Here is a 25,975-nt window from a genome sequence, read left to right as displayed (position 1 = left end):
TTGGTGTCGTCGTAACTGCGATTGTAATCCGCAGGGGCAGAGAGGCAGGCCCAGAGGAACAGACTGCAGTCCAGTCCAGAACAACGGTTCCTCCACCCTCGGCCTTACAGCAGCCCACGAAACCACCCGTTCCCCCAGCACGACGTACCTTTTTCTATGAGGCCACAATATCCTCGTGGACCTTCAGGCTCATATCCCTCCGTTGGCCACTACAATATTTCATCTCCCATGGACAACCAAACGCTACATTTGCTGACCAGCAGACCCCTGGGCACCCCTTGTGGGTACCACCTTCAAGCAGAGGGTCCCAGAAGGCCCCACAGGACCGGCGGTAACTGCAGGACTTCTACTCACCACTACACCCCCCGCCGGTCCTGTCACAACTATCGCTCATCTTGTCCAGCTCAGCGCAGTGCCTCCAACTCCAGAGTGCACCACATGGCCTCAGCCGCCTCGGCCACCACGCAACCCCGCGGAGCGGCGGCCCGTGGCCGACCGGACGAGGGCAGCTGCTCTGGCGGCAGCTACCGCACGGACCGCAGCGGATATTTGGCGGACGGGCCGGCGAGCGACTCTAGCTCGGGGCCGTGCCACGGCTCGTCCAGCGACTCGGTTCTGAACTGTACCGATGTGTCCCTGCAGGGAGTTTACGGCAGCTGGTCCACTTTCCGCAGCTCGCTGAGTAGCGACTACGACCCATTTGTGTTTTATGGGCCGGGCTCTGTGGAGGCGGAAGCCCAGGCACGGCCGAGGTCTTTGGATTCTGTGGTGAACAAAGTGGGCTGCCCTGAGGAACAACCTCAAACTGTGTTTAGCCACATCCACTACCACCGCCACAGACACCACCACTATGAGGACGGGGGGCACAGCCAAGTCCCGAGCAGAGGCTCAGACGAGGAGCAAGGGGCCGCTGCGGCAGAAGCCCCTCCCGCGCTGGTCTTGGATAAAGACTCACCTGTTGGCCCCCCTAAGCCTAGTCACTGTCAGTGCCAAAAACCAGACTGTACACATTTGCCCAGTTCTAGGACAGAGGGTCGGGATCAGGACCCAAGCACGTCTTCGGGGCCCTCTGTCCTGGTGTCCTCTATCCCCTTGCATCTACAGACCCACTGCTGCCACCTGGGACACACTCCCGCAGCTCTCGGACGCGGCTGCGTGCGAACCCCCCCCGCCGTTCGCTGCCACCAGAGCTCGGACCTTCAGGATGATCGGAGCGTCCGCATCCACTTCGGCCGAGGCTCAGGCTTCTGCTGCTCTCCCCCTGAACTCCACCCCGCCCTCCTCCCTGTACCGCTAATTCTGGACTCGGGACGTATAGACGACTGGCCCCGCTGTGCTGGAGCCCATGTTGTGTGGCAAAAGCGGGTGCAGGAGGCCCACTCTGAGCCTCAGCTTCTGGGGACCAGGACCTCCATCGAGACACCTCCTTGCAGGTTCCACCACGGCCTCGCTGCAGACCGCAACGCAGAGATTTGTTTATACTGCCAAAAAATATACCACAATCAGGGTGGGTGTCGCCATTCATTTGACGCGTTATAACATGTCCGATTGTGAGGTGCTGAACTTTCCTCGGGTTCGTTCCACTTTATTGCAACATTCTTCTTGTTGCCACCGCATCACAAGTACATATTATTTAAGGTTGTATGTAAACTGCACGGTTTGACTGACACGTGTCCGAAATTTTGGTCTCGAGCTGCAGCATAAATAAAGGAACTGGACTCCGATATCTTCAGATTGTAATCAGGCCTCTTCAAAATGTGGAAACAAATCAGATATCTAACCAGCGTAAATGAAGAGCCCAGCTACACCCAGTGCAACTTGCCTTTCTGAACATGCAAGTGTCTTCTTGTGTTCCCCGAGTATCGACGCAGTCGCATCCACTTTAATTGGACATGGCGTGTAGGTAAATGAAGCTTTTATTTTGTATGTGTCTGCAGGATCTGAAGAGGAGTCCGGTGTGTGAGAACTTGTTTCCCGAATTCTGACGCTGCTACACAGGAGCCGCAATGGGCGATCCTCTGAGTTGCTCGTGCCCGCTCGGCCGCTGCCACGTGCATTCATTCTGCTTGATGAGTCTCTCCCAACTTCCCTGACGATTCACATGATCCCGCTTCAGAATGCCTCATTAATATCGTTTTGTTTAGAATGATTGATGACAAGATTCTCGGCTAAATCCCTTTTTAAAAAAACAAAACAAAACAAAAACAAAAAAACACTTACAATGCTTTGCAATGACAATCAAGAGTTGCTGGGGAACACAAAGGGCTTCAAGTATGTGCTTCGCCTTGTCTGTTTGGAAGAAAAGCAATTTTGTTCTGGCTGTTGACCCTCATGAAGTCAGGCTCAATGTGTGGTGCGTGCGTGCGTGCGTGCCTGCCCGCTTTCCAAAAACTCGATTCGCTCACCGCGGTACCTTCGTTCACTTGCGTGATCTGCATCTTCCTCTTTGCTGAGTCGAGCCTCAGCTGATAAAACTTCTAAGCCTACCTCAGCTCAGATTTTGTCTTGCCTCACACACAGGGTTTTTTTTTTGGGGGGGGGTTTTTTTGGTTTTTTTTCTCGAGGTACTGCTGTAGTTATTTTTGTCTTTGTTTTTATCACATCCAAGTAGCTCCCACAACCTAAAAAGATATCATGTTGCTCGTCTGACAGAGGGAAAGGTTGATTCCGGTGAAAGTTCACTGAGGTTGCTGAGCCTTCCGTGGGCCTTGTTTTCAATACAGTACTTCAATAATGGCAGCTCCTTTCACCTTTCACCTTTTGTGCGTCTTTTTTTTTTTTTTTGTACAATATTCTCTTATTTTGTTCCAAATGATGACTGAATTGTGTTGCCACCAGGCCAAGCGACTTTCTGGTTGGCACTTCTCTTTGCTTTGGTTTCTGCTCAGCTCATTATTTTCATAATCTTCTCCAGCAACTGAAGCCCCTCAAAATTCTTCTGCATTATAACCATACAAAACACCCATTTCCATTTTAATAATCATCATACACGTGGAATAAAGCCATAAGACGCAGACTTTACCGTCTATCTCTGACCGGTGCCACATGCTGTTCACATGACATCATCTCGAAAGGGGAGGATCCCGAAGAACGACTCAGGGATTGCCAAACACTGGAAACGATTTCAATTTCATCACAATCGGTTAAAAAGTTAGGGCCACGCTGAAAAAAAGTCATACCTCGGTTTACGACCGGTTCTGTTCTGACGTAACCCAAATACGTACGTACGTAGTCTATCAGTAACATAAGCCAATGCAATAGTAAAGTTAAATTACAGTAAATATTTTAGGCCATAAATACAAAAACAATGAAATGGAAAAACAAGTACGGCGGTAGAAGAGCGTGCCTTCTTTTGCCACGATACAACTTCTTAAGCTGCGTACAACTCGAAAGCTCCAAATGTCATCCAAAAAAATCAATCAATCAAATGTATTTCGAGAATCAAATTGTCACCGCAAAGATGAAGTTGAACGAGCTCAAGCATAAAGTACAATGAATTCAGGAAAAAGTCGATTTTCTTTTTTTTTTTTTTTTTTTGGGGAGCATAGGGTTGTAAGTATTACGACGAAAACGTAACTGTATGAGGTTAAAGTTGAAATATGTCGAGATAAAAAATTGTAGTTATACATGGGACAAAAGTATACTATTACCTGATGATTATGACTTTTTGTCGAAAAAGTATGGCTTTTTCTCATGACATTATGACTTGTTTCACAATGCGGTATTATAACGTTATTGATGTAATATTGTGACTTTTTGTACTCTTAACATTTTGGCTTTTTTTTTTTTCTTCTGTAATATTGCAACTGGAATTGATGAGCATGACTTTTCAGTGTGGCCCCGAACGCTCCTGAGTAGACATTCAGCCGAATATGTTGAAACTCTCCAACTGCCATCAAATTTCATCCATTTTTCTGCACTTCGATTTTTGTTCAGTACAATCGGATCTGCGCCCGTTGACTCAGGCAAAACGTGAACCTTTTGCACACACAGCTGAACCGTTCTTGTCCCTGCTTGCCAAAAGTTACTTTACTTTGTCGGACCGCGGGCGGACTTGAGCGCCGAGAGCCGTTAGCCTTCCCGGCCATCGCAATGTAACTCGTAGCACTTACTCGAGCCTCGTACTGTATGTGCCTTATGCATTCGCAAGCCTCGTTGCAGATGTTCTCGAAAACAACCAGAATACTGAAAACGGTGCCTTGATAGAATGTTTCCTTTATTCCTATCGCTTCAATTCAATTACTTTGTATTGTTCAAATGAAAGTGCTAATCAGTTTGGATTCCAAAAGGACAATCCTGCACAAATACCCAGAACATGTCCAAACTATTCCCCAGCGAAAGAACGGAGACGTCCTTGCCTCTTATCGTCCGTGGCCGGTTTCTCTGCCGCGGACGTGACTGAATTAAAAGGAGCACTTTGCGTGAAGCGCATGTATGCGGAAGCCAGGAAAACAAAACTACTATAAGAAGTCAAGAAGTATTTGAAACAAGCCCAAAAAGGCAAAGCACACAAAAAAAGAGCATTTTGCATATCAGCGATGTTTTGCAGAATGCCAAGGGATCCGTCAGTAGGTTTGAGATACTTATGTACAAAAAGAGTACAACAACAACAAAAAATAGCGTTGTATTTTCTACATAACATTTCAATATGGTGACATGTCACTAATATATTTATTTACTAATATATTTATCCATTTTTGTCCATGTTTGAATGGGTGGTTTCTGTATGGGCCAATTTTATTTTATTTTTTTGTTTGTTTGTTTGTTTTTTTCTTTCTTTATGTATGGAAACTAACCAGTGTCATCACAAATGTATCAACCTGTCATTCCAATTATATGCAAATAAATTATTTTGAAATAAATCTTACGGCTATACTTTCCTACCTCCCATACTGAGATATTAGTACAGTGTTACCCAACAATTGTTGTACTTTTTAGATATAATAACGCTTTAGGTTTTTATTGACACTGTTGTGCCTTGCCACAAATCTAGCTCATCGCTCTTCAGGCAGTTCCTTTGACCTCATGAGTCTCATTTGCTCTGACATGCACTGTGAGCTGTCAGGTCTTCTATAGACAGGGGTGTGGCTTTCCTAATCGAGTCCAAACACAGCTGGACTCCAATGAAGGTGTCGAACCATCTCAAGGATGATCAGAAGAAATGGACAGCACCCGATCGGGTTCAATATATGAGCGTCACAGCAAAGGCTCTGAATACTTCTGGCTGTGCGATATTCCAGTTTTTCTTTTTTAATAACTCTGCAAACATTTCAACAATTCCCTTTTTTTTTTGTCAATATGGAGGTGCTGTGTGTACATCAATGAGGGAAAAAATTAACTTCAATGATTTTAACAAATGGCTGCAATATAAGAAAGCGTGAACAATTTACGGGGGTCTGAATACTTTCCGTACACGCTGTATATTTGTTACTTTCTAGGTATCGATGATGATGATGATGATCCTGCAGTCACCATGATCATTTATAACTGGCAAAGCAGAGTCTTATTGACTTACTTCCTTTTTTTTTTTTTTTTTTTGTGAACAAACATGAATAGCCATTGAATAAATATTTTGTAAACTCTTTGACTTGGAGCAGTTGATTAAAGTCTTAAGAAAGTGTGAACAATCAAATGAACTTCTTTTCGCCCACTTTGTGGCCATGACATTGCCAGGCAACCCATTTTTCGAAACATGTCGTGAGGACAGAATATCGTTGCGTGACTGCCACCTAGCGACGACTCAGTGCTGTCAGTATATTTACAGTAAGTGGCATCTGCAAGAGTGAGCGATGGAATAATCAGAAGAATTCTTCCTCAACCAAAGTACAGATACCCACCAGATTGATTCTATTCATACATGCAGGAAGCATTTGTAGCTCCCACTACTGCTTTAGTAACTCCGGTCCTGTGTGTTCTCTCGCAGGCCCTCATGGCACTGGAAAAGGGAGCTCGGGCAGTTCTTTCCGATGTCAGCGATGATGTCAACGCGGCTGCCGAGGTGAGTGTTTTCAAGCAAAGGCGGTGGTGTTTCTGCATCTTTCTTGTTTGCACAACTCTCATACAGCTGAGGAGTGTGATTGAATTTCTTGGGTTGGTTTTGGTTGTTCTGTCACAATTGAACTCGTCATCTACTGATGTTTTTCAGCTCAGTACGAAGACTACGCAAGACAATGTTGACTATGTTGTGTGCAGTTTTGTTGTTGTTGTCCGAACGCTCCCGTTTGGAAGAATCGATATTGGAGTAATTGCTAGATTGTGCTTCATCTCAATAAGAAAGAAAACAACAACAACAACAACACAAAACAGAAGCAGTTGTCTTTTTTTTTTTTTTTTTAATTGATGGTTAAAGTCGATGAAGTCCTTTACGCATATGTGAAGAAGGACATCAATTCAAGAGATGCGTGTACATTTGCGGGATGCGCTCCGCTTATAGACACCACGATCTCCGGTGTTGTAACTTTCATCGAGATGGCTGTTTGTCACGATCTTTATTTAGCCTTCAAACACAGCCAATCGCCCGTACGTGTTGTTGGCGCTCGAGAGGATCAGTAGAAGGCCTGGGCCCGGCCCCCGGGGGTCAGCACGGTCAGGTTGCCTCTGGCGTCTTGGTCCTTCTCGATGGCCTCAAAGAGGGACTTGAAGTTTCCTGCCCCGAAACCCTGGAGCGAGAACCAACGCACGGATATTTTCATAGCTCATCGCCGACTCCCGTCATTGCGTCCTCGCCTACAGACTTGGCGAGGCTCTCGGGAGACGTTCCCGAGGAGAAATAAAAGCGAGGATCCGAAACCTCGCCGGTGGCGTGGGATCGCTACGGGTGGGAGCCAAAAACAGGTGTCGAGCCTGCCCGGCTTCTCTTTAATGGCGTCGACGCTTACAAGCTGCAGGTGCTCAGCACCGTTTAACGTTAGACCGCTTACACTATATGGGTAAAGAAAGTCTCGAGATAGTCAGGAATCCTTTCAGGGGGTTGAAAATATTTGAATGGCTCGCCGGTGTTCGTGTCAGGGCTCGGTCAATAATCCCATACTTATCTACAAAGAAAATGTCTAAATATGAACTCAATATATCAATGTAAAATAAAGGCAAAACTAACATTGAAAGTCATGCTAATAAAGTTGACTTACTCGACAAACGTATTTCAATAAGTGGCAAATGATGTGCTGGTTCGTGCCTTTGCGTATACTATCAAGTGGTTTCCAACTTACAAAGTGCTTGTTCCTCTGGATGACCTCCAAGAAGAGGGTGGGTCTATCCTGCACAGGTTTGGAGAAGATTTGGAGGAGGTAGCCCTTGTCGTCAAAGTCGACTAAGATTTTCAGTTCCTTGAAAGGAAACATACAATTAGTCCTATTTGGATGGCAGCAAAAAGTGGTATTGAAATAAAGCTCTTTGCACCTGCAAGCGGTTGAGGTCCTCCTCCACTTTTATCTTTGCCGTTTTGAGATTCTCCCTTAGGGTGACGTAGTAGTTGTCAGGTGCTGAGAGGAACTCCATCCCTCGGGCGCGCAGGTTGACAATCTTTTGGGGGGAAAAAAAAAAAGGAAAACACGTCTTTACCTGTCTTTACCATTTTGGCAGTCGAGGTTTTGCCAGGTCCCGGAATTTTGATGATGACTAAACACTCGCAGCTTGAATGATGTTCGACGTGTTGAGGGCGATGTGCTGAACACCTGCGCCTCCGTTATAGTCCACATATTCCTGCACGGACACACGGCGAGCAAAGCTCTTTGTTATTATTCACCACTTTATATTGTTAAATAGAGTGTGCGGAAGCTCGCGCTACTGTTCGTTCCCACCTGAATTTGTGACTTCTTTTTTCCTATGGCGGGTTCATTGATGGGCATCTTAATAGTTTCTTCGTAGTTGGTCACCACAATGGACCTGAGTGAACTGTACTGTGTGTGAATCTGCTTGTCGTCTATGGACCAGAACCGATGGAACATCAAGCACTTCTGATACCTTAGAAGTATAAAAAAAAAAAAAAAAAAAAGGCATGGACACAAGTTGAATTCCTTCCAATTCATTTGAATTTTGAAAGCACCAAATAAGAATTGTTTGTTATTTTATTTAAAAACGTGTTCATTCATTCTAAGTGGGTCTTAATGAAATGAAAAAATGAGACAGTTAATATTTGTATCATGGAAAAGACAAATTTGAACTTGTTTTTCTTTTCACCTCATCTACAAAAGAGCTGGCTCATCCGTTCATTGTCGAAAACTGAAGCCAGCCTGGTTTCCAAAATAAGCTCACCCTAAACATCCCGAAAGCTAAGGCAACACAAATAAAAATCCAAATCCGCACTTCTTGCTCCGCACCTGCCACACAACTAACTAATGAACTATATGTGTATATATATGTATATGTTGTTATCTAATTGTATGCACAGGTAGTGGATTGGCCATAGACGAAATGTTTCAACGTCCTTTGGACATCTGCGTCAACTATGCGTGGACGTGCAGTGAAGCACGACGCTTACCAGTCTGATATTGGCACCATTTGGTCATCTGGCTGGTTTCCGACGATGTGATCGATGAATCTCAAACCTACTTGTGGACTGTGGAGAAAAACAACAAATGCTGGAATGGTATTTTGGTACTTGAGATTAGCAAATATTTGGAATGAACTCTGAAGTCCTCATTTTTACATGCATACATTTCGATTTCAAATTACGATCGAACATTGCATTCCTCCATTGCGCTTGTTCTCAGCGGGGTCACGGCTGAGCCGGAGCTTATACCAGCTGACTCGAAGTGAGAGGCGGGGTACACCCCGCGACTTTGAACCATTTTCAATGACTTCTGATTTCAAAAGTAGCTATTGTGTACAGTATATGTAATACCATGAGGCGATGAAACATTTATCATTTCCCAATCAAAATGGCCCTCTGACTACAATATGGCTGCAGATTATTGAAAAGCATTCCATTCTCCTGTGATTTTTGTATTATTATGAGGCTAGTATGGGATGATATGTGGGAAGAAAGCGGCACACGGGAAGGCCAGAGTCATATTAAAGACACTCACAGTTTGGCTAAGAGGGGATCTCTAAACAGAGGGTCTTTGTAGCCAGGCAGGAACAGGCCTTTGTAGGCCCCCAGGTACTCAACGAATGTGTGTGTGGTATCGCCGTACTGCAGACAGAACATGGGAAGTATTGTGTCAATATTTCCATTCTATGGGTGCATTCTGTTCCAGAAGACATTTTTCACACCGTCTGAACCACGGCATACTTGACCCTCCCGTGGATGTCCTCCTCGACCCAGGGACCCTTCACGATGACAGCTCCTCGCTGCTCGGCCATCTGACAGTGGAAAGCACGCAATGAGTTCACTGATCAGAGTGCCTCTGTCTCCACTCTACAGGGCGCCTGTATTATTTCGAAATAATGACGATCCTGTCTCAATTTACTCACTTTCTTTTACAATTTCTGTCTTCGGACATACATATATCTTCTGACATGTAAAACATATCCAGAGTGAAGGCTTGCATGTGTCGAGCAGACCAGGAGAAGCTCATCCATGCTTTTATTTCGAGTAGACTTGACTATTGTAATGGTCTTCTGATTGGACTCCCCCAAAAGAGCATTAAACAGCACCAGCTCATTCAAAATGTTGCAGCTCGGGTTCTGACCAGAACAAAGAGGTCAGAGCGTATTACTCCAATTCTAAAGTCTTTACACTGGCTCCCAGTCAGCTTTAGAATAGATTTTAAAGTTCTGCTACTGGTCTATAAATCACTGAACGGTTTAAGTCCTGAATACATGAATGAAATGCTAATGGGATATATAAACCCAGTCGGGCTCTGAGATCGACAGACTCGGGTCAAATAGTGGAGCGCAGAGTCCAAAGCAAGCATGGTGAAGCAGCATGTGGCTGTTATGCTGCACACAAATGGAAGAAGTTGCCAACAGAAGTGACGTCAGCCCCAAGTGTGCATGTTTTCAAGCGCAGGTTAAAAACTCTTCTTTTTCTCCCCATGCTTTTTAGAGCATTTCCACTTTTAAATGATATTTCTTGCACCTCGTGTATGAAATGCGCGATATAAATACATTTGCTTTGCTTTTGCTTTGCTTCTTTGAACCTAACCTTCATGTTTTTGGAATGTGTGTTCAAATCAACGCAAACATGGGGAGAACATGCAAGTTGAACACAGGAAGTCCAGAGGTGGATCTATTGGGGTGGACAAGGGCGGCCGTGGCCATACAAGCATTTCTTTTGTGCACACGCACACACACACACACACACACAGGGTGCAATTTTTTGTTTTCGGAATGGACCCTCTGTGTAAAACTCAAAACAGCCTGCAGGGAATGCGCGGATGATGGCCACGGATGGATGGGATAGGCCCGCTGCTGCAATGTGTCAGCACGGTCGCCATACTGGATGTGGCAGAGAAGTAACGCGAGCAAACGGAGCGAATTTCATAAACCGACAAACTACATATGACTTCGTATGACCCTCTTATATCAGTCATTATTGTGCTCTATCAGTAGGAACATGTTTAATGTCGACCTATTATAACGGATTTATCTTGATGTATAGTTTGACGGATGATGTCAGACTGAGCAATCTCTTTTGTCTGTTTTGTGTTGAGAGACAAGATGAGCAACGTTCGTGGACTTTGGAGTTTGTAAATCCCTTTTCCACCAATTGCCAGAATGCAGCTGACGAAAAGGTAAAGGTAATCAATATGTGTAATGTCTTTGTTCATGAGCCGTTAACAATTCAAATACGATTTTGCAATTTGTTTGTGGAGCTGAGATTTGAATAGAAAATAGATTCATAGTGTTGCTGTCTGAGCGAAATATGTTGGGAATCTCAATCTTAAGAAGCTTGTTAACCTTAATAGCAAGAAACCTTCTTCAAGTTGGGCGCTCCCACTGTATGTCAAAGTTGGAATGTCGAGTCTGTATCATTATTTATTTGTTCAAACTCCTGATTTGACCTCAGCTTAGAGAACAAATTCAATCGATTTCCCAAACTTCCAAGCTCTCATGTTTAACCCTGTTTTAACACAGAATCCCTAATGAGATGCAAATGCAGGATGTTGTTGCTTTAACACACTGGGGGGAAAAAAGGATTACACACACTGGTTGGGCTTTATTAAAGTCACATTTGTACTCGGTGTGTGTCCTTAAAAGCAAGACTCTTATCTCTCGTGACATCACTGAAGTTGACACAATATTTGCATTAAGTCTGAGTCAACATGATATTCCTGTTCATGTGTTTACATTTACCATCACTCTTGTGCAATTACAGTGGAGACTCCGAAGTCGAGTGTCCCAAAAACATGTTGTGAATATCTCTCCAATTCTTTAAAAAAACAAAACCTTGGAATGCTCGTGAAAGTGCAGCTCGGGAAGCATCTAAGACGACATCTTGTTTTTAAGTTCACTTATTTGTTTCTGTAATGCCACCACTGAAGATAAAACTATCATGATAACTATAGAAGTGTGTGTGTGTGTGGGTGTGTGTGTGTGTGTGCGTGCGTGCGTGCGTGCGTGCATTCGTGCGTGGGCACTTGCATGTCTGTGACTTTCGGCTTCAGTGCATTTTTTCAAATCAGTATATTTCTTTAAATTGTCTTTTATTATGTTTTATTCTTTTTTTATTTGTATATTTTACAATGCGTTGCTAATTGTCTTCATCAAATACCTAAAAGACAAAACATGAATGGCCTTTTAATTCATTTCAATGCGAGGGGGAAAAAAATGATTTTATATACAGCACAAGTAAATTGAATCCAGAATGAATTATCAATCAATCAATTGTATCAGTTCCAACTATGCTCGAATTAATTCAAATCAAGTGGATTCTAACATAACTCCAACATGACTAACAGGGTTAGGGTTTAACATAACTAATGACTAATGACGAAGATAAAAATGACCAGCCAACCAACATGACAATTTCATTGTGTGGAGGAAAATGTGTGTGTGTTCTTATGCTGACCGCCGAAATGTATTCTTTTTAGTAGTACCTATAAAATGCCACGATGTGACAGTATTGCTCCACAAACACATGACCCTATCGTCGATCAAGCATCTTTAAAGGGAAACTAAACCCAACAGGTCAAAACTTTTGTTTGATTTGAAATTTGCACATCTTCTTCATCAGATGCTGTTTACTCAAATAAAGTCAAGTATTTGGGGGGTGGGGGGGGGGGGGGGGGGTAATACATTTAAAACATTGTATGTAGTCGCTTATGAGCGAGTCTTTTCACTGATTCCCAGGAATGTGACGCATGTTTAGCTCTTCCTGTCTGCTTTATTTACTGAGAAAAGTTAGTAAATAAGAAGTTCTATACATATTTGTTTCCCAAGCTACATAATGAACCACGATCATAAACATCAGCATCTGCAACGTACTTACAGAGTTGTGAGCGGAGCTACGTTTCTTTTTGGTCTGCCGCTGAAAATAACAACATGCCGTTGCCCTTACATTGATAAATGATTACGTTGAATTCTTCTTGTGCGAGCACAATATTCATTTGAGTACAGTGTTTTTAGTGCTGCAACAAACAAAGTATTGTACTTTTTAAAAATGTGGGGTTTAATTCCCCTTTAAATGGTGAGTAGTTCTTTTGTATTTATTTTTTTTTTGCTTTACAGCGTACAGCGGTTAACTTCTTTTTACACTGGTATGACCGCTCGGAACGTTAAGCAGCGTTTTGCCTCCAATTCAACAGATTAGCATTAGCAGAGGCGAAGTGTTACGCCGTTGTTCCTTTTACCTCGATTAAGTAGTCGCAGTCCTCCACTTGGAAGGCGATGTCCTTGGCTCCATCTCCGTGCTTCATCAAGTGCTCTCCCATCTCTGACAGGACATGCCACCAATGTTGACATTTGATATTTCGTGCACAGTTTTCACGTACGCATTCACGAGCTCCTTGCCTTCGTTCCCGGGATTGAGCGCCGATTCAAAAGCAAATACGATCTGTCCGGAGTAGAGAGAAGAGTGGAATTAGAGGCTGGCCGTGCAGTGCGACTGCGCTGGGATTTAAGGATGTTCCTGCTCCTCTACCTGATCTTGCCTGATGACATGCGACACTACCTCTCGACTGCCAGTCTCCAAGCCCTTGTAGGCCAGAGGCTCGAAGCCCATCTTGTCACAGTAGAAGGACGCCGCCTGTAGACAGACCAAATGTCTCCACTGTTCATTAATAATATTCATAATGCACTCGCATTTGTGTTAATTAGGGAAATGACCATCTTTTTAAAATGGGATAGTTCAAAGGTCTGCATTGTAGCTCATAACGAAACCCTCGTGAACGTGGAGAAAAAGCTAGTTGGCGCAAGGAAGGTTAGGAAATGATTGACCGTTTCAGAAGCGTGTTTGCATGTGGTAGCGCTTCGGATAAATCGGTGCCTAAGAAGTAGCTCTCAGTTTCAAAAGGTTGGTGGTCCCTGATCTCGAGAATTTGAATCCGCTATATCCGTTAAATATTGGATATGTATGGATGTAAGTAGGAATAATTGGGGATATGGAACTTTGTTTCAAAATGTAAACAAATATAATATAAGAAAATTTAACTTATCTCAAATCAAGTATTCTGCTGCCTTCCAGTGACATTTCCAGCTAAAATAATTTATTTTAATCAATCCAATTTTACTTTGTTGTCCTTCCGTGGAAAGATTAGGACAGGCAGCAATACTTTGACACTCAATTGTTTTATTTTTACAATGGAGAAAAGTGACTTGTCGCTTCAGTGTGAGTTTTTCTTCCACTGAATGTCTACTCCATCGTTCTTTTCTGGCATAGGTCTGATGTCTTGTTTCCACCCAGTAATCGACAAAACTGTTGTTTTGTTTTTTTGTTGTTGTTTTTTTTTTGGGGGGGGGGGGGCTGGGGGGGGGCAGTATTTCAGCATTTGCATACTGACCTGTTTGGCATTTCCGACCCAGAAGGTGATATGATGAAACCGGACAAATTTTCCCCGTTCATGCTTAAAAAAAAAAAAAAGAAAAACAAAAAAAAGAAAGAACATGTGTGTTTTTGTTTTTCCGAGATACACAGATATCAATGGTTACATTTCACATCTGCTGCTTCTTAAAAGTGAATGGTTTATTCTAGAATGTACCATCAGGCCTTCAAACATCACACTTCCTTTCGACTTACCTTCTCCCCTTTGTCAGTGTAGCTTGTCTAAAAAGAAACAACAAATATAAATGTATATTTCTTCTGATCGTTTACAGTTTGCGTCACCATTCGGAAAGCTGATCATGTTAATGAACTAAGACAGTCTCACCATGCTGCAATTGGAGCCTCACTTCAACAGGAGTAACATCAAAATCATCGTCTGTGTCTCTGCTGCTGATATGTGACTTGACGGCAAGCTGTGATTGGTCATCGGATATCTCCACCCACCTGTCCACCGTCCACCTCCTCTTACTGCCACTCGTTTGGAACAAGTTCAACTGTTGTCTCGCGTCACACAACCTCTGTCAGAAGTCAGACAAATTCATTCACAATAAAAGTCCAATCAACCTCAATGCCAATTGTACAAATGTGGGCATGTTTATCCATCCAGTGTCCTCGATATAGGCCCCTCTGCAGGACAGCCGAGGGTCCCCCAAATGCTCAGGGCCCCCCTGTTCGACACCCCTGGGTCCAAATACCCCAGGGACTCTTTCCCCATCGACAGCATCGCAAGGCGTCGCTTTACTATCCGATTCGGCAGAGGACACGATTGTTGGAGTTTTCGACTACTTGCGTGCAGTCTATCCATAAATAGCCTAATGAGCAATCAAAAATAGAGCCTAATGGAGAAAACTCGCAAATTCACTTTGAAAAACGCGCGGTACTGTTGCAAGCCATCATTGACGTATTCGTCACGCAAGGCCGACACACCTAACGTCATTTGCAGTGAGGCCACGATAGGCTGTTGCGGATTAGATTCCTATCAACCAAACAAGATCATGCCATTAGTTCTTTATATTTTGAATGTCTTAATAAAGAACTCAAAACAAGAATAGCTACAATGATAAAAATTCACACAAAAACATGTTTTTTAGAGAGCTGTGCCTGAAGTGTGTGTGTGTTTTGGGGGGCACAAATATTTTGGTGAGTGGGGCAAGGATTTTGTAAATCAATAAAGTGATAAGCGAGTACAGTATGTGCAGGGGTTCCTCTTTCCCGACATGGGGAACAACGTCCGCCCTCGGCACCGTTAACCTGCACGGTACCGGTGGAAATTCAGCTACTGTGTGTTGAAGATGAAGGGGAGGTGGAAAGCGGGTTTTTGGGCAGAAAGAGAAGAGGAAAGCGCAGAGCCGAGAATTGAATGTGGCGACTACGACAGGAAAATCTTGGTCGTTGGTTGACGTGATGATTAGGAGAAAGGTCGATATATTGTGTGTCCAGGAGAGCAGGTGGAAAGGCAGTATGGCGAGAGGTTTAGTGGCAGGGTTTAAATTATTTGACCATGGTGGAGAATGGAGTAGGGGTTATTTTTAAAAGAAGAGTTAGCAAAGAATGTCTTTGAGGTGAATAGAGACAGTGGCACTGAAGAGACAACAGGAAGCAGAGCTGGAGGTGGCGGAAATGAAGATGTTGAGGTTCGCTCTCGGAGTGACTGTTATTATTTAAACACTGTAATAGTAAGCTGTTTTTTGTGTCTTGCTGACAGATGAGGAAGTTGATTTTTTTTTATATTCTACTTACTAATGACGGGGCTGCTGGATGTCCACCTTGCTCGGCCATGGTCGAATTATTGGGGATTCGGCAGGCTCGGACCATAGACTGTTGGATTCCTAGAAAAATGACTTGCAGTCAAGTCATCAATGGAGACAGCAACACTGCCGCCTAGCGGATGGAGGGCGGTCCTTGGTACACGTGTGAATCTAATCTGCGTTACGTTTGTCTCCAAAAGAAATGCACGTGCCCGCTGAGCAACAAGCGTGAGTACATGACGGGAGAATGCACGTCGCCAGAAAAGCGCGCTGCTGAGGGCCTTTTTCGGACTTATGCACACGGCTGAATATGGCCTTATTATGTGACAAATAAACATGAACTTGAACTCGTGACTGTTTTTCTATTTTCATGTTTTTTCATGTATAGTCTAGAAGTGGTTTTTTATTTCATACGAAATATGTATTGTAATTACACTACTGCGTTCCGACTTGCAGTCTTGCCGCCATATGAACTCAGTCGAACGCCTCCGTGCCCCCTTGACCTGAGGAAAACTATAAATATTCCTTCTTCTGCCACCAGAGGGCGCAATTCTGCATGATTTTAGAGCCCTGTGAAGAAGCTTCTTCAAGATGATCGTGGCGCTTGCTTGTTTATGAGTTGAATTATGGTGTGAATTCATCCTAATTCATTCATCCAAAAGTCTGATAGCTAAATATGATAATAAAATATATTTAATTGTAACATACAGAGATATTGTATGTGACGGTATGCTCAAAGAATGCAACATTGCATATGACACTGGCTATTTATACAGGATGAGAATGTCACTGGAGTAAATCAAAACAAACATCGGGTTTGCTTGCAGTGTCTTGTGGCTGCTGACGAGTATTCGAGCTCAGTTGCCGTCTGTAACCGAGGCCAACCGACAAAAATAACACTCCATGTGGCATACTTATGGCAGAGGCCATACATCATCATTGTATCAATTACTGCGTGAGCCAAAGCAAACGCGAATGTTGCCCAATGGCCATCATTTTCTGTTAGTCTTCAAAGCAAACAAAATCTAATTGTTAGTTCATTATTAATATAAATGATCATCATTGATCGATGAAGCCGAGTCACGAACGAAAAGTACACACGCTTATTACATTTTAAGGGCAAAATTGGTGATGCATATTGACCTTTGACATCCATCCATCCATCCATATTCTTTACCGCTTCTCCTCACTAGGGTCGCGGGCATGCTGGAGCCTATCCCAGCAATCTTCGGGCGCCAGCCAATCGCAGGGCACATGGAAACAAACAACTATTTGCACGCACGTTCACACCTACGGGCAATTTAGAGTCTTCAATCAACCTAGCACGCATGTTTTTGGGGGATGCGGGAGGAAACCGGAGTGCCCGGAGAAAAGCCACGCAGGCACGGGGAGAACACGCAAACTCCACACAGGCGGGGCCGGGGATTGAACCCCGGTCCCCAGAACTGTGGGACTGCAAATGTGCTAACCAGTCGTTCACCGTGCCGGCACCTTTGACATTACTTCTACAAATAAGTGATTAATAATAATATAATTACATGAATATGAAATTGGGATTAAAATTGTAATACTTCGTGTTGCGAAGTATCTTTATTGTATTTCTATTCATTATTGACCTATTTCTCGCATTTTGGACAGCATGTACTATTTATTTGTCATATGCGAGCCTGAGTTCAAGCGCAGCATCGTGTACGTGTGTCCCGTTTATGCCGCGCTGTGATTTTCTATTGGTGGGTTGCGGGCTTTTATTGACACGTGATTGGCTTTGCTGTGGGTGTGTATGCGCCGCACGGTTTAGTATCATCAATTGTCATTGGCCGTCAGGAATATTCTATCGCAATTGGGCTATAAGACCCAGTTTTCGCTCTCACGATTGGCCGACGCGCTTGTCATCGCACAAGAATGCGGAAGTCGTGCTAGTCTACTGAGTCACCGTCGTGTCAGCTGATTCTCCTAGTGAGTAACTTGATTTAACTTTTAAAATGATGTAACTCGAAAGTAAACTCGATACATGTGACATTTTTCAACGAGTTTTCGGGGCATGTATTTGAAGAGTTGAGTAAAGAGCCGCTTTGGAACGTGCGCGTGCAGCGCGATCCAAATATACAGCCGTAGTCAACTAGTAGTAGCCGGGGCCGGTCATTACTAGCTTGACATGCTAACGTTTGCACACACAGCCCACCTCAGTCGGATAGTTTCGCTTTGTCTTCTTCTGCTCTTTTGGGTGGCATGAGCGTGTCAGCTGGCGTATGCAATAATGTCCTTTCACTTTCACTTGACACGTCTCTCAACTTCTTACCGCTTTTTACACGTTCCCAACACCTGTTGTTTGTTAAATTGGTGAGAGGCACCTGGTGAGTGACGCGTTGGCTGGGCTGGGCTGCTACTACTACTACTACTACTACTACTACGTTCACCAGGTATTGCTAAGCCTATGTAAGAACATCATTTAGAGGAAGGTACAGTTTCCTAATTTACCAACTTCATGCATTTGACTTGTTTTATTGCCATATTTCCCGCCCAATTTTGGGTGGGCGTCTGCGTTTCGAAGGTTCGATTCTCGGCCCCAGGCTTCCTGTGTGGAGTTCGGATGTTCTCCCAGTGCTTGCGTGGGTTTTGCATTTGTACTCATTCACGCTTCCTTCCACGTAGCATGCGTGTTAAAATACTTGTAAGACTCAAATTGGTTCATCCAAGTGTGAGAGCCGCAAAATCAGCAGGGGACCCTAATGAGGATGTGGATGGATAAGGTGTGCGCAGAAATTAAAATAAATGAGCGCAATATTTGCAAAATTAATTTGCTGTTTCAGTAAATATTGAGGCATATTTAGAGCTGCAGCAATGACTCGATTAACCAACCGCTTAGCGATTGTCAAATGAATACACAACTATTTTGATAATCGATTAATTGTTTGGAGACCTTGTTTAACTTAAAATTGTCCAAATCCTATAGTTTTCCAACAGTAAATGTTCTCAGGTTTCTGTATTTTTAAAAAAGCAGACTGATTTGCTTTTTTTCAATCAAAATAAGACATTTGCAAAAATCTGCTTTTACTCTGGAATCCAATGATCAACATTTGTGCCCATTTTTCTGACAGTTACAACCCAAATGAGTAATGAAATCAGAATCATGTTTGTGCATTTCCTGCTTTATAAATTTGAATTCATGTCCTGTTTTTGAATAAAGGGATGGAATTTTGTTTATTTTTTTTTGAGTCATCGTTTAATTGAAAAAAATAATGAAGCGAGTAATTGATTTATTAAAACAGTCGTTAGTGGCAGGTCTGGTTATCATATTGAATACATTGTTGTTTTATTTGTATACATCTTGTATTAAAAATACCTTAGTTGGTATTGGGTCAAAAATTTTCTGCAATATTCAAATTTATTGAGGCACCTGTATATAACACAAACAAAATAGTCACATGCAAAACAGCTTGTTGATGCGTTTATAAAAACTGAAAAACTATATTAGAAAACCTAGAAACGCCTAGATTCAACACATTTACTGCACTCATTTTGCATTGCTGCTATGAAAATTGAATTCATATAAACTATCGTTTTTGCTTGACTGCATGTGTTGATTAACTTTTCATGGTCCACTTACAATGGAGGCCTTTCCTGTTGATTATTGAGTCATGAGTAGATGTGGGTGAAGTAGAATGCCCAGTAATATTGCTTGTTTTCACATTGACAAGTCTGGCACTGAAAGAGTGGGAGGGAGGCCAGTGTAAGTACTAGACACAGGGAGAGGGAGGGAGGTGTGTCATGCCCTGGATTAAACTCGGTGTGTGTTTGGGAAACTGCAACGACTGCTACTTTGCAAGGCATTGAGCTTTTTACTCCCAACAAATAAGTTGTCGAAAGTATCGCCAAACACGCCTCGGACCGAAGGACTCTCCGGTTTGTCGGTGGTAAGAAGTTTACATTTAAGTTTTGGCATGTTGGTGAAGCGGTTTTCCAAATTATTTATTTATTTTCCTTTTCCCTTTCCCTGCTCTCTCGGGAGCTGTGTGTCGATGGGGGTGTGTCTGAGGGGAGAGCGCAGCGCAGCGCAGTCAAGTGAGACAACCGCTCTGCGCTGTGAAAAATGTCTGGTTTCAAGTTGTCCTTGTGCTCGGTGCGTTGGTTCCACATGACCTCGAGGCCGCAGTGCAATAGAGTCAACAGCCTATATTGCGTCTGGCTGCGTACATGTGTAACATGTTACACTCAATACATTTAACCTTGCCAACATAAATCCATTATTTACTATGAAAGCAATGTTTGAAGAAACATTTTAGTGTTCTTAATGTCAAGTGTAAAATAAGACACGGTTGATATTGAACGTTCAAGTCTTAAATCTAAAGGCGTCATTTGCATAGAAGTCGCTGGGTCTCTTGAGTGTCTTCTCACTGATCAAGTGTGAAATTAAACAACCAAGTCAATCTTGTCTCTGCCAGTTTCTGAAAATTTGTCTGTGAACGAGCTGTTCTACCCTTCCGGCCCACGGTCGTGGCTTCACGCAATGTAAGCAGAGCTGCATTGCGCTTTGTTGGATTGATGTGAGTGCAACAGATAAGTGCTAGCTAACTTTGTTGTACTTGATTGCTCTGTGAAGTTGTTGACATAGCGGGGGCGGCGGCGAGTATACGTGTTTGCCGACGCGTCCATGCACACCGTGAACTGCTGCCTCCATAAGTTGTGCTTTCATGCTCTGCGAGACGTGGAAGAAGAAACTGCAAAACATGAGCCATCGCCTGGCCCGATCCATCCCACTGGTCATCAGTTTTTAATTTTGAAGAAATGTGACTTTGAGAAGGGCACGCATCAAGACAGAATGATAGTCTGCTTACTTCACTGCGTTCATTTAACATAAATTTTGAGGCTTCTGCTCCTTTTGGAGAGAAACGTGCACCTATGGTTGGATTTACACTGCAGGTCCATGTGTCCAGTTCCCATTTTATGCTGGTATTAGATTGTTTATTTCATTTTATTTTTTTCTCCTCTGTCTGTCTGTCTGTATATACATTTCAAGTGACATACATTAATCTGCCACTGGCCGGGGGTGGCAGTGACTTGGACCTGCTGGAAATGGCAGAAATCTGAGTAATTATAAACCCAAAAGATTTGTCTCTAGATGCCACAAGATGGTGCAAAAACAAGACTTAATATTAGGCAGGGCTTTGGCCTGAGCACAAAAACAGCAAATGGTTACGTTTTAGAGTGGAGAAAAACAAAAGATCGGTTCCAAAAGAAATCTGCAAATCATGAAGATGCGAGGGAACACCGTACGTATATCGGGTATGTATTTTTTTTTTTTACATGCGTGATGGTGGTTCAAGCTCCAAAGTTTTGGGACTTTAGAGGCATATTTTTTTTTTTTTCCAGGAGAATTGTCTTCACATTAATTGTTTGCCATTGGTGGTTTTAATGAACAGTATAACCTTGTCTCCACTGAATAACTTTCATCTGATTGCAAAGACCTCTTTTTCCAGGTCAGTGTAGCAGTTCAAAATTCTCATGGCAGATATCCAGCTAGAATGATTTGCGGAAGCATGTTATCGCGCGGTTCCGGACAGCCACGTCAGCGACAGTGGCAGCACAGTCAAGAGCACCAGTTTGTGTCTAGGGTGTGTAGTGGAAACATGGAATTTAGTCACTTGGCTCCAGTCTTTAACGTGCATGTCTCTCTGCAGTACTTGTTCGGTCTATATGTGGACTTCCCACCCATCTTTAATGGCTGCGTGTAGTTTTCAGCAACTGCTTAAACCACAATCTCTTGTGAATTATTTTATGATTTTTTTGTGTGCCAGTTTTTAGTCTGCACGCTGTACTTTAGACCAGGGAAGGGCTACTTTTCACTCTAGCTCCTTTGCTATTGCATGCACGCTACTCAACCGCCCACGCACAAACATCTTTCCGCACACACCTACTGCATCTCAGTTTTTTTTTTGTTTTTTTTTTCCTATGTTGGCAGGAGTTTTCAGTGGCAAGGCCAAGTCCAGCAGACAGGAGGAGAGAGCGGGACGAGGAGCACCCACGCCTACTGTCTTCAGTATGGTGAGCCAATGAGGAGCGTGGTGCGGGTGTTTGTTCCAAATGCTTTTGCTTCTTCACACTGTTTTCTACTCACGCGCACACAAATATTCCGGGACGTGCTGCCCTCAAACAGGAAGTGGCACTCCACTCTCGCATGCCCAAACAAAATGCAGTGTGTTGTAACATGTTCGGCAACAGTCCATACTCCTTTAGCGATTCTCTCTTTGTATCATACTGTCCACATTTTCAGTTCCGACAGCAGTTCAGTCATTGCCACGATGTCACATCCCAGCGCTAAGCACATTTTAGCCAGGTTTGTTGTTGGCTGACATCCTACTGAGGGATCTGTTCTTGCTTCTATCACAACACGTAGTGGTCTTTCACATTGCTTGACTGACTCCCGCTCCTGGTTACAGTATAGGGGTAAGGTACAGACTTACTAGAAGGTTACTTTAAATGAGTTGCTCCTAAGTGTCGCTCTCTGCCACGTGTCTCGTGACCTGTTAACATCTTACTTTCAATCCGTGGGAGATCTGAGGTTTGTCCATTTATCTGGTAAGTTACTCGTCACCACATATGTCAATGAGCAAACATGGAGCTTGTTAATCACGTGTTGAACCTGCAATTGAATACCGTCTCGACTCTAGTATTCAGTTTTTTGAGCGTGATTTTATTTTATCAGGTAAGAAAACTGACAAAGACCAGCATGGACAGAAGTGATTGGGAGAGTGTCCTTAAAATGGACTAACATATTGTTCCCTCTCTCACGCTGAAATTTACATCATGTGAATGAATGAATCTTTAAAACGTGTAGATGCTGAATGTCAATGGAACATTTTTACCTTTTGTGTCTACATCAATGAACACATTTACAATGTCTTGGGTGGACAGATGGATGTTTACATAATGTCTGTATGTGAATGGCGGAGGTCTTACTGATCCACAAAATGAAAGTTGCATCAGGCTTTGCCGGGCACAAGTGACAAGTATGGTGGCTTCAAAGCAGCGGCGAGCAAAGTATGTTCTGTGGGCCATGTAGTTGGCTAATTAAAAAATTCTGGTTGGTTGATTTGATGTAAATGCAGAAATATAAAAATATACTTTGTTGAATGAATGTTTAATTCTAAATAATAAAATGAGTGAATTATCTTTTTATTAAGGAATGAACTTTTTTACATGCACATTTTAAGCACTATTTGCCTATCAAAAATGTGTGGTGAAATGCTCTTTTAAAGGGTCAAACTTGTGATTGGTTAGGAAGGCGTACATTTCTGCTGTCTTGCAAGCATCAAATAAAACCATGTTATAACTACATTATGCAAGTAACTGGTCAAGCACTGTTGCTGCGTTAAAATGCTGCATACATCTCTCTCTTGGATGTTGCGGTGTTTATGTGAAAACAAGCAGTTTAGTAGTTTGGTCTTGTTGCAACTAGGCCCTATGGGGTTGTCATTTCTCTACAGGATAGTGTGTTAATAATTTGTTTCTCATGTCACATGCAAACCTAGGCACTTTCACAGTTGCTGCATTTGCTCAAAAATTGCCTGAAATGCTCCATACGCCACAACTGGATGGCAGTATCAAATATGAAAGAACTGAAGGTTCACCGTTGAAAATTGAAATGGTGGAAACATGGCATCTAGTTTCTGGAGAGATTATTGAATACACATTCAACACGTTCCCCAGTTCCTCTTTGAAAGGAAGGGTATCATCATAAAAAGACAAAGCCGGTCTCCTCGCTCTTACTCAGCCAGTACTTCGAGAGAACAAACGGTGACCAGATGAGGCACAAATTATTTCAAAAGACCCGTAGGCACAGCTTTTATTCAGCACAAATGGGAGGTGTGGGGGGAGGATATGTGTCCCAAAGTTCCGGTCAACTGAGTGGACAGAATGCAAACGTGGCGGGGCGCCCAGTGCTTTGCTTTTATGGGGCACTCAATCAAGCAGTTGGTTTAATTGGAGGCGTGGTTGACGAGCAAATAATGTGCCCGCCCATGCATGTAAATGAGAGAAGACAGACCTTAGTTTGTCCAGGGTTAGCCCTATCCTAACATTCAGTTTTATACATTTTTCCGCAGCGATGCTACACTATCCTTTAACTTAGTAGCTGCATTTGAGGCGGGTGAAAATAAATATTGAGTCTCCTATATTCTTCTATAGATGCAATATAAGCCTTTAATGAAGTGTGTGTGATATCTATGAACATGCCTGTGAATATGGTCATTCATCCAGGTATTTTTATTCTCAGGGCAATGAATCGATCGCAACTGGACTGTTCTGTTTTTCTTTCATCCGAGCAAGCTTCATCAGTTCATGCACCAAAGCTCAGTTGGGACGCACTAGCCTACATATATCTATGAACTACTGTAGTATCACTGATAGTGTTAATTTTGCTTCTCAGTTCTTTCAGGTGGCATTAGAAGACATTTTGCTCCATTGGTAATGGGATCCTTTTAATCCAGTCTTGTGAAGCAGCGATTAATTGCTTTCCGGCTTCCAGCATTCTCACTGAAACAATAAGGGAAGTATTGAGTTCATATTGTTTTCCACTCGTGCTGCTGTATCGTAAGTTGGATAATGTCAGCATTGAAGCTCGGACAATGGTGTTATTTTATCCTGCCTCGGGAGATATAATGTATGGTAACACTACCCCTTAGCACTTAGGAGAACAGGCTACTGACTTTGTTTTGCTTGCCGACATGAGTTGCCTGTGTGTTTATTGCGGTATATGTTTGAAGACCAATATTTCTACCTAGGTAATTGAAAGAGATCAACTAATGGAACATTTCCTTAGCATTTGTGTAATCCATCTGAAAGGCAATGCATCACAAAATAACCTCCTTGGTAGAGGTAATATGTTACCAGGAATTGTCCTCCCAGTTGAAAAAGTGAGCAGGCGGCATTTTTAGCCTTGAATGCTTTACTACAACTTGGGTAATATCAGGCTCGGTGCAGTTCTTCACATAGGACATTTTCTGCAATCATTGTAGCAGCCTACCTAATTTGTGGAAAATGTTCCAACTTGTAACTTCGTATTGTAAATGTTTTGCAAAGACTTTCCACTTTAATGTTGTTAGAGGCCCCCTTGGTACTGCCTGTTCATATTCATATACAGTGGTGCCTTGAGGTAGGAGCTTAATTAGTTTTGTGACCACGCTTGTATCGCGAAACACTCATCTCAAATCATCTGTTATTTGCAAGGAAACCAATGTGAATTGATGGTGGTTGAACGTTGTCAAGTTTGATGCGGTGGGGGGTCTGAAACACACTCCTATGTCAAATTTTGCTCATATCTCAAGACAAAAAATTGGTCAAGTGATGGCTCATATCTCGAAATACCCGTATTTCAAGGCGCCACTGCAAAGTTGTCCACAGCGGTGTCACAATGTAATCCCAGCATTGGTGCATTGGTACTTGCTGTCCTGCGTTCCTAAATTAAGACCTGAGAAACAGGAGGCCAAATCTGTTCACTTTTGCACTTGATTTGTGTGTGTGTGTGTGTGTGTGTGTGTGTGTGTGTGAATGGTTTTCTAAAGGCCCTACCATTGGCTGGCGACCAGTTCAGGGTGTACCCCACCTCTTGTTCCATGTGAGCTTGGATAGGCTCTAGCTCACCTGTGACCCTAGTAAGGATAGGTGGTATAGCAAATTGATGGATAGATTAGATTACCCTGCAGTAATAATAATTTGGAAAAGTGGATGCTAAAATTCCATTTGATATACTGTACCATATGGTACAATTTTATATGTATAAACAAGAAATTTGTAGCTTTTGGTTTCTGATTGTCTGGTTGCATGCATTATATTAGAATGAACAATTTAGGAATAAGTCATTTTTATATATTTTTTCTGTGGGGGTGGGGGGGCGTATGAAGTTCTTATCTAAGAACTATTAATGTTCCTTCCTGGGAACACTACTGCAATGTTATTGCGCTTCTGCTTCCTCTTATTGAGGTAAAATGTGAAACATCCAATACATTTCCAGGTTTTATTTATTTTTCCTATTATGACAGCAAAAGTTACATTGCACTTTCCAGTGATGTTAATCTCTCATTTTGCCAGTGCTGTGTGCTATTGCACACGCAGGACATATGCTGCATATCCTGCAAGTTACATAATGTGAAGTCATACAGCTGATGGCGAATGGATGTCCCGACTGCCAGTGCAGCAAAGGGGTGGTGACAGATGAGGCCCTGGTGTCTCCCTTTGTTCTATAGGCACCATTGAAATATTAGGACCTTCAGAATCTGAAAATATGCTGTGGCTGAAAGCAACACAG

General features: G+C 43.0%; 2 protein-coding genes across 4 annotated transcripts in view; one reads left to right on the top strand and one right to left on the bottom strand.

Annotated features, from left to right (window-relative positions):
* The window catches only part of LOC133466845 (E3 ubiquitin-protein ligase RNF43), an 87,639-nt gene extending 82,777 nt beyond the window's left edge, over positions 1–4,862 (top strand). For 2 of the 3 annotated variants that reach the window (XM_061750957.1, XM_061750954.1), the window contains one exon: positions 35–4,862. In XM_061750957.1, coding sequence (XP_061606941.1) covers positions 35–1,539 — 1,505 coding nt within the window. In that variant the 3' untranslated portion in view covers positions 1,540–4,862. The remainder of the gene's footprint in view (positions 1–34) is intronic. The other variant, XM_061750956.1, reaches the window with a different exon arrangement.
* Positions 4,863–6,317: 1,455 nt separating this feature from the next.
* On the bottom strand, positions 6,318–14,363 carry hpda (4-hydroxyphenylpyruvate dioxygenase a). Its single transcript, XM_061750958.1, has 14 exons — positions 14,250–14,363; positions 14,120–14,146; positions 13,884–13,946; positions 13,025–13,129; positions 12,895–12,937; positions 12,735–12,817; positions 9,214–9,303; positions 9,027–9,133; positions 8,480–8,557; positions 7,800–7,962; positions 7,630–7,701; positions 7,399–7,521; positions 7,209–7,325; positions 6,318–6,659 (listed from the first exon to the last, which is right to left on the bottom strand). Exons 1-14 carry the CDS (start codon positions 14,250–14,252, stop codon positions 6,546–6,548), a joined length of 1,188 nt encoding a protein of 395 aa, XP_061606942.1. The 5' UTR covers positions 14,253–14,363; the 3' UTR covers positions 6,318–6,545.
* Between the last annotated feature and the right edge of the window lie 11,612 nt (positions 14,364–25,975).

The sequence above is a fragment of the Phyllopteryx taeniolatus genome, chromosome 17, assembly GCF_024500385.1.
Source record: "Phyllopteryx taeniolatus isolate TA_2022b chromosome 17, UOR_Ptae_1.2, whole genome shotgun sequence".
NCBI lineage: Eukaryota > Metazoa > Chordata > Actinopteri > Syngnathiformes > Syngnathidae > Phyllopteryx > Phyllopteryx taeniolatus.
Note: the sequence above shows the minus strand (reverse complement) of the source record. Positions and strands in the feature narration are given on the sequence as shown.